The sequence below is a fragment of the Sprattus sprattus genome, assembly GCF_963457725.1.
Source record: "Sprattus sprattus genome assembly, chromosome: 6".
NCBI lineage: Eukaryota > Metazoa > Chordata > Actinopteri > Clupeiformes > Clupeidae > Sprattus > Sprattus sprattus.
This window is the reverse complement of record NC_137925.1, coordinates 15335155-15344624: the sequence shown is the minus strand read 5'-3', so window position 1 is coordinate 15344624 and position 9470 is coordinate 15335155. Positions and strand designations below refer to the sequence as shown.

Here is a 9470-nt window from a genome sequence, read left to right as displayed (position 1 = left end):
ATTACCAAAATAACCATGGTCATGATTTTTACCCTAATCAAGCAGCCCTTCCACGCACACACCGGACACACGCACAGTGAGAAAAGCATTACTAACAGAGATGTCTGCTACACACAGAGAATGGGAGCTGGGAAGAGAACTAAATAAACACACTAATGCTTCAACGCTAAAACGCTACAAAATGATTACTGCCAGAGGCCAATTCACTGGTGAATACATACACATACAAATATGCACACCCACACACACACATTTGCAGACAGATACAGACTCTTATACACACACACACACACATTCCCCTGTCAGTGTTGCGTTCCGTGCACACCCAGTGGATAGGGGAGGCCCTCAGTGGGCTTGTATTGAGTTGTGCTGCTGACGCCACGCCAGGCCTCTACACACAGCTGCTCAGTGGAACACACGATGGGAGACAGGACTGATTAATGCGCTCTGGGTCCGTCACCAGGAGCCGCAACACAGGAGAGCACCGCATCCAGATGTGGAAGACAGATACGAATGAAGCCTTAGAAACACACACACACACACACACACACACACACACACACACACACACGAAGCACAGGGGTGCCAGAAATGGATATGGATATGTTTCTGACTGCAGCAGACACAAACACAATCCCACACACACACACACACACACACACACACACACACACAAACACAATCCCACACACAAACACACACACACACACACACACACAAACACACACACACACACACACACACACACACACACACACACACACAGAATGATAATGCCAGAGGTGGACATCAGGAGAGAGCATCAGGTGTCGTGAGCTCTACTCGAGAGGCTCCTTCAGCTCCTCCAGAGAACACGCGCACACACACACACACACACACACACACACACATACTTCAGAGCTCCAACAGACCCCCGCATGAAGACCATAATCAACGGCCTAAACCTCTGCAGTGGTTGTGTGTGTTCTCTTCAGCTCTTCATTCCCTTCTTCAGAGACTCTGTGGGCTGTAGCCCTTCCCATCAGAGCTGACCGGCAGATGTGTGCAGATGTGTGTCTGCTCTCTCTCTTACGCAGCAGAGGCAGGAGGCTGTGAGATGCACTGGACCAATATGACCTTTTGACCCCTAGGAAAAGCATCACTCTATCCTGTACAATGGTCAAAGCATACATTAGCAAAACTAAAAATACCGCACCAAGGATAAAGCAAACCTGGGATAGTCAATACCAAAACAAACAAGCACAAATAGGCTTACAGCTGGAAGAGCGGGCCAAATCTGTAGACAAAAGGACGGGTAGAAAGGCAGAGAGAGATTAAAGTTCTGACTACCCGCACGTCATTGCACAGGACCCGAATAAACAAACAAGAAAACAGAAAGTAACTAATAGTAAATAGTGCCTAGTGAACCCTTTCCTCAAACTCTCAAGTACTATGGCACATTTCTCAAAGTTCAGAGGTCGCCTCTCATACATAAATGAGTAGCGTCCAGAATATCCCAGAATCCTTCCTGCCATGGCAGGAATGTCAGACAACACTGTGAAAGCCTCAGACATGTGGTGCAGCCATAGGTTGACGGAGGCAGGAGATATGAACGTACACACAGCCTCTTTGCACACACACAGCCTCTTTGCACACACACAACCCAATGAAACACACAGCCTCAGCAGACACACACGCACCCACAATCTCAGCAGACACACACACACACGCAGCAGCCTAAAGTTCTGTTCACCAATGGTATGAAATGTGCCAACACCTCCAGCAAGGCTTAATCTGTTCTGTAAATGAGACAGATTTAATATGCAGTATTCAGTAAACACGCACATACACAGTGTGAATATATTTTGTATATTTGTATTTGAATCACTGGAGACTTGTGAGCTTTTAGCATCGTTGCACTTCAGAAGTGTGCAGAAAGTTTTGTCGTTTAGGACATTTTTAGAACCCCAGTGGGAGAGATAAGGAGAATAATAATGAACGGGGATTTGAATAAACACAGTTTTCACAATGAGAGCTTAAGAGAAGTAAAAATCAGTCAGACGCGGAGCGCCACCGAGAACACTCTCCAGAGACAACAGCTTCCTGAGAAAGAAAAACTAGCGAAAGAAAAAAAATCTCCACGTCGAGAGACAACAGCTTCTTCAGAAACTAAAAACTCAACGTTGAGAGACAGCCCTGCGAGCTGGTTATAAACATGGAATCAGTCTGAAATAATCCATCCTTAACTGAAACGCTCAAACAGAAGACTTAGGAGTTGTTTTAAACAAAGGGTGGAGAAGAGAAAAATAAAATACAAATGTGCAAATCCTTTGAAAAAGGCTTTGAAGATAAGTGGAGCTCTGGTAGAGTTTGTCACCTTTTCTATCTGAAGGAGACATTATGCCACGGACGGCGAAGCGTGTTTTATTTTTATGCAAGTCGCTAAATTATCTTGAAAAGGCAAGCCGAGGACTTTCCTAACTTAGAAGACTCCCCCCCCCCACCCCCGCACCCCCCACCCTCCCGTTTCTCTTACAAAGAATAAAATAATTCAGCGTCGGAATAATTGTGAATGCTAATCATTCTGATTTCCCTCTGTTAGGTTCATTAATTATTAATCGCAGATGAAACTGTTCTAATCCGCACACAATGCAGGCAGGAGCGAGAGGAAAAAAAGAGAGCGAGAGGCAGACAGACAGAGAGAGAAATAAAAGACAAACAGAGAGAGAAAGAGAGAGAGAGAGAAAGAGAGAGCGAGAGCACATCAGAGCGGCTGGCTGATCTTTGAGGAGAAGACGAGCGGAGCCAAAGCTCATCAAACACATGAGAGACACACTGAGATGGCAATGAGGTGCATCATCAAATTTCAATAGTGAGGAGAGAGAAAAAAGAGATCAGGCTCATTAGGTAGTCAACCTACAGGAGGATTACCTACGGCAAGCATTGGGGGTCACACATTGCTATTCAAACAAACAAGTCACTGTTTCTCAGCAGTTTCTGCTCAGGGTTCCTCGACGACTGTAAACGACTCATGGAGCGCTAATTCCTGATCTGATGACTAGAGAGATAGCAATGAGCTGAGCCGAGGTTTGCTTAACCCAGCCGTAATACGCATATCAAACGCACGGCCGCATTCCGCTCGCTGCATTTGGTTCCGTCAGAGATGCAAACATCGGCTCACAGCGGGCTGTCTCCGTACACTTTCTCAGAGTTCTGCTGTAAATGAGACAAAACTAACATATGGCACGGCCTTCCGCTGGAAAAACGCCCAGAATGCAGGAGCTTTTTTCTGATGACTTTTGAGAGAGACAACATACACAAACGTTTGAATACACTCCCACACAAACACACACACTTTACACAGCGAAAAAAAACACTCGACTAAACATTTTTTTTCTTGTGGAAAATGACAGAATAAACAAGAACAGCCTAAACCCAGAAAAACCACTTACTCTAAAACAGAACTGTTTCTGATACGGTTCTGATGCGGTTCTTATCGCCGGCAGATCAGAACCACATCTCTTTTTGCCTTTACCCCTTTTTGGGAAACCACCCAGAGCAACGGCATCTGATGGACAGCCGTGCCAAATCTCGCCAAGTCAGTGTCACCACTGAAGCCAGGAGCAGGGAGCCTTAATCTGGACCAACTGGACAAGAGCAGCGCAATGGTTTCACAACAGGAAGCGTCTTCAGGATGTCACATTAAGGCTAAGGGCACTGCAGAGCCAGACAGGAGCCCAGCGGGAGTAAGATGGCGTACCGCTTCGTGTGGGATTGGTCATTCTGTTACTGCGCATGATTTAATGAAGTTAAGTCACTGAGGTGGGCTCCCTTCCCCCCTCACTTCCAAAATGGGCCTTCAGTGACACTGGAGTAACGCAGGAGTGGATTGTTATTATTAATTGTTTTTACTAAGAGTAGTTGGCTAGTGTTAGTATGAGTCCTTGCATTGACATTGACTTATGCCTTCACCATCGCATCACCTCCTCACCATGCAGACAGAGTTGGAGTTAAGCCTGAGTAAGGTGTTGGCCCACATTTGTGTAACGCTGTTTGGTTAGCATGGTACTGTGGATGGGTCACTGTCACCTCGAAGCTACTCAGGTCAGAGTCCCTGCCTTAAGAACAGGGTTTGGGTAGCATTGGAGCAGGTTAATGAGACACTGCACAGAGTTTGAGTAGCATTGGAGCAGGTTAATGAGACACTGCACAGAGTTTGAGTAGCATTGGAGCAGGTTAATGAGACACTGCACAGAGTTTGAGTAACATTGGAGCAGGTTAATGAGACACTGCACAGAGTTTGAGGAGCATTGGAGCAGGTTAACAAGACACTAAACAGAGTTTTAGTAGCATTGGAGCAGATTAGTGAGACAATAAATAGAGTTTGAGTAGCATTGGAGCAGGTAAATGACCCACTGAACAGAGTTTGAGTAGCATTGGAGCAGATTAACGAGACACTGCACAGAGTTTGAGTAGCATTGGAGCAGGTTAACGAGACACTAAACAGAGTTTGAGTAGCATTGGAGCAGGTTAATTAGACGCTGAACAGTACCATGGGACCACAGCAGACATGCAGCCTATGCAAACCACCATTGATTACCGTTCTGTGAATACACAAGTGAATAACAAATCAATTAATCAATCACCTGACAGCCGTGGGCTTGCTCGTGTCAGTTCTTTTCAGATGCCATCCTAACCCTTTTGTCCAATTAGCACAAATACAAAATGACACTAATACTCGTCGGAGGATCCAGACAATTCTTATAGTACGTGCTGTATTTGCAGTGGACTAGTTTCACAACTAAATCCACAGGAACATTGTAAATTCACCTTGGCACGTAAATATCTAAAAGTCAAACCAAAAAAATGATCATCAAAACTAATCGTTTTGAACCCCTGAGGGAAAAGTGTTCAGAGACGTTTGTCGATTCAAGTCTGCAGCGACAGCCTTGAGATCTGCTGTTCACATGATTCATAGGTCCGCTAGATGAAATCAAATGATATTAAAGTCATACTGCATACTGTTCCAGGGGAGAGCCATCACCCCACTCATATTAAAATAACTCCCAAAAAGATATTACATTTCTCCGGTGCTGAAACGGATGTAAGCTAACTGATTGGCCTCCCCAGGGGATAGGGAACAAAACACTTCTCCTGTCAGTTCAAATGTGTTACAACAACACATCACATGTGAACACTGGTGTAGTTAATCTACGCCACTCTTAAAAGATTAGAGGTTTTTTTTTAACACACATCCATATCTGATGACAATGCCTCTTTTGTCTTTCTTTCAGGTTCTTTGGTGTTTTTGTAAGGGTCACACTGTGTGTTGTGTTTGTGAAGGTAATGCAGCATCAGTGTGTATTGTTTTTGTGAGGGTAAAGCAGCATTGGTGTGTAGTGTGTTTGTGAGGGTGACGCATTATTAAGTGTGTGTTGTTTGTGAGGCTAACGTAGCATTAGCGCATGTTGTTTTTGTGAGGCTAGTGCAGCTAGGAAGTGCTATGATGACTCCTGATGCTATGGGACGGAGCCCATTCACAAACAGCGCCCCTGCTCTCCTCTCTCTCTTCATTCTCAAACGCTGGCCTTTTCACTGCTGATAACTGTAAGCACAAGCTGCCCTTTGTTGCCTGCATAAACCGGGCATTGAGCGTGCATAAAGGCAGATTGTTGTCTTTTTCTAGGGGGCCTTTTAGACAATGGCCACTCTTTAGGCCAATGCGTCGAAGCAGCTTCACCTATGACATGATCCTCAACAAGGCTCAGTGCATCTCAACATGCTTTATCAAAACACAGCATCAAATCAACACGGAGATAAGAAACACCTACACACACACACACACACACACACACACACACACACACACAACAAACGTACACACAACCTTACTAGTGTACACCCACACACGCAGCCCGACTGATGCACACACACACACAAGCTTACTAACCCACTGATACAACACACACACACACCACCTCCACTGTGTGTGTGACACCGGGAGGTAGCCAGTGTGAGCACGTGCTCCAATCAGGGAGAACTTGAGATGTGTGAAGAGGTCAGGAGCTGCCTGACCAAAAGCAAGGCCAGAGGAAATCAGCGCCCCACCAGCCACTGGGAACAGTGTGTAGTTGGTGAGTGTGTGTGTGTGTGTGTGTGTGTATGTGCGTGCGTGTGTGCGTAAGTGCGTGCGTGCGTGCGTTCGTTCGTGCGTGCGTGCGTGCGTGTGTGTGCACGCGCGTGAATGCTTGTATGTGTGTGTGTTTTTGCGACAAGGAAGCTTCAGCACATTCACATTTGCAATATCAGTTCAACACAGCATTTCCAATGAGAGCTCAGGGAAGGCAGAGGAACCATTCCAGAATGTTCTTCAGGGATAGCTACTCATAAGGCAGGAGTATCATATTGCTCTGTATAACTGGTCAATGCCATTTCTCTTTTAAGAGGAGTTAATTAACCGTAAGAAACTCTATGAAATAAAAACATATATCGTTTTGTTTTTTTCATTCTGTAGAAGTGACTTTAGTGATTTTAGAGTAGTGCTTAACACAGTTAGCTTCCCAACTCTTTTCAGTCTTCATCACACTGCTTGGAGTATACACTTAAATGTCCAAAATAATCTGAGACAAATAGCTGCTTAAAAACTGCTGATGCATCACGTTAAAACGATCCCATATTTGTGTTTGCGGTTTATACTTGCTTAACTTAACCCACAAAGAAACTGACGACAGCACGGGTGACAAGGACAGACATATTCTCTGGATCAAGAATACAAAGCAGGCAGCCTGCTCAGTGGAAAGTTGGAGTTGTGTGTCTGTCAGATGAAGACCTCTTGATTTGTACATATTTGTGGCCGTAGCTGCCTGATGGCAATTGCAGGTGGATGCATTAGGGCAAGACCACACAGCCAGCTGCGAACTTCACTTCTCACACAAAAACCACTCTGAGGCTTAAAGTGCTCTCTATGAGATGAACCATACACACACACACACACACACACACACACACACACACACACACACACACACACACACTTCACTCTCATATGAAACAACTACGCAGTTCAAAGTAACTCTTACTATACAGATGAATCACAAACACTCATTCACTCCCGACACAGAGAGAGAGAGAGAGAGAGAGAGAGAAAGAGAGAGAGAGAGAGAGAGACAACTTCACTTCCCATACAGAAACGACTGCAGCGCAAAGCACTTTCAATGATGTGAATGAATCAAACACACACAGAACTTTACATTTCATAGAACCTCTCCGCAGTCTCACTGGGCCTTCTGTGTCTCACACACCCCACCCCCAGCCACCCAGACACACACACACACACACACAAACTCACACACTCTCTGACAACACCTCCAAATTTGCCACAATGGCTTTGATCACAAGCAGGCATTGAACAAACCAGTGTCGAGGCACACTTGGGAGAGTGCAATGCAAAGCACAGCCTTTCCTGTCAGTAGTGAAATGTGCATGAATGAGGTCCTCCCTTAGCAGGTCTTACCTGGAGCAGTGAACTGGCTGCTCCCAAGGGTGGTGGGCCTGTTCTTCCCACTGTTCACTGGTGGGGAGAACATCTAGGAGAGATTGCAAACGCACGCCTCAGTATCACATTTCCACATCATGAACCAAACCAAAACATGCACCGTGTGATCTCTGATGGGCTACGAAACAATGCATGACAGTCTAATTGAAGATGCAAAAAAGAAACCAGTGTATCTCGTCTTGTGCTAGAATTACATTATGCTTATAAGGGACTCCAAATTAGCCCACTGCTGATTAAGAAACATGCAGGGTCATGTCATGTCATGTTAGACTAAACTTATGAATAGGTCCTGTGATGATCCTGAAGGAGGATTCTCAGTCAGAGTGGTGATTAAATATTTGAAGTTTGTGTTTGATGGCGAGGACAAAAACCAGTTAAGCTCTGGTCTAGACACTGCATTAAAGTTCACGGTTCAGGTCAAGATTTAGTGACCCAAAAAAACGTCCAGGTACAGGGTTTACTCAGATGTCTGCTGTGGTAGTGCCACACATACAATAGATGCATAAACAACGATGAGCTTAAAAAAAAATACCAATAGAAAACCTAAATGAACTTTAAAACCCATCTTACCGCGCTAAAATCCAGCAGGTCACTCAACTCCTTATCGGTTCCAATAGCGGCAATCCGCTGCTGTGGGTTCATCTTTGCGATCTTTAACTAAATCTAGAAAAATAAAAAAACGAGTAGCCTACTTTAATTCTCGGCGAATACAATCCTTAAAGCCAGAGATGCCCAAATCGTTTGCTAACGTTACTATCACCTCAAATGACAATCATCTCCGTAACAGTAGGCTTCGGTACAAAGCTGTAAGATCTCCGTGCATGTGATAATATTTCAACATCGGTGTCAACTACACCTAACGCTCGATCAATGACAAAACAGCCTTGGCTACTCCTGACATGAAATTCCAAAAGCGAGAGCCTCGCCTGCAGGGATACTGTTTCGGTGCAGTAACCTACCTACGAGAGACCGTTGAATGTCCTCAAATATACAATACACAGTAATTATAAGCACTCCTGCATGGCTACAGGAAAGATGTTAGAAATTACAACAACTGTTTGTATTAAATAATAGGCCATTGCAACATTGTTGCAGGCTACTGCTCAGCCGCATTCGCCACAGATGGACGCAACATCGTTTCACTGTTCCAATAATGAACATGTGTGAGACAGAATAAATATAAAACTGAATTTGTTAACAATTGTTAGCCTAACAATAAACGAAGCAATAGTCGCTTTTGTGAAAAAATATGTGGTCAATTCTGTTACGTTGTAAGACTGAGAGAGGCGGTGTTCAAATACGATCTGTCAGATTCCATGTTATTAAATATTAGGGTAGCCTAGTGTAAATAAGACATGCACACTGAAAAGCAAGAAACCTATGCGAAAGTGTAGCTCAAACACTACAACATTGTTACATTCAGACACGAAAACGCCCTTACAAGTTAAAGTTACAGAGCAAATGCCAACCCCTCACTCTATAGCCTACTACCTCCAGTCTTTCTTGTATCCCAACTTCTTTCACCCAGTCCGAAACCTTTTTCAAACTCACTACAATATTTTACCTTTTCTCGTTTGAAAATCCAACTAGGGCGATCTGGTGTGACTACAGTTGACTTGACTTCCTTTTTTGCGTCTGAGAGACAACGAATTCAACCTTGAAGGAATTATATTTTGCAAATATGCCCTGTATGTAACTTGCGAGTTTCCCTTAGGCAGACATTTTTGCTTCGCAAAAGCCTAAGCACTGAGATGACGTGAAGTGTAGTATCCTTCCGCCGTTTCTGGAGCTGATGTCTGGTGTCGCACAGCCCTCCGATACCACGCGGAGCGGTTTCCACACCATGCCGATGTGGGACACACTGACGACCGCTATTAAATAATAGCATGTCCTTTGACTTATAAGAAGTAACAAATTGGACCATAACAGGAACTGA

General features: G+C 44.6%; 1 protein-coding gene across 4 annotated transcripts in view; it reads right to left on the bottom strand.

The window, feature by feature from the left end:
• The window catches only part of tcf12 (transcription factor 12), a 120712-nt gene extending 111477 nt beyond the window's left edge, over nt 1-9235 (bottom strand). For 3 of the 4 annotated variants that reach the window (XM_080840779.1, XM_080840780.1, XM_080840782.1), the window contains exons 1-3: nt 9099-9235; nt 8105-8197; nt 7493-7565 (exon numbers count right to left, since the gene is read on the bottom strand). In XM_080840779.1, the coding sequence (XP_080696905.1) occupies nt 7493-7565; nt 8105-8176 (145 nt within the window). In that variant the 5' untranslated portion in view covers nt 8177-8197; nt 9099-9235. The remainder of the gene's footprint in view (nt 1-7492; nt 7566-8104; nt 8198-9098) is intronic. The other variant, XM_080840781.1, reaches the window with a different exon arrangement.
• Nucleotides 9236-9470: the final 235 nt, after the last annotated feature.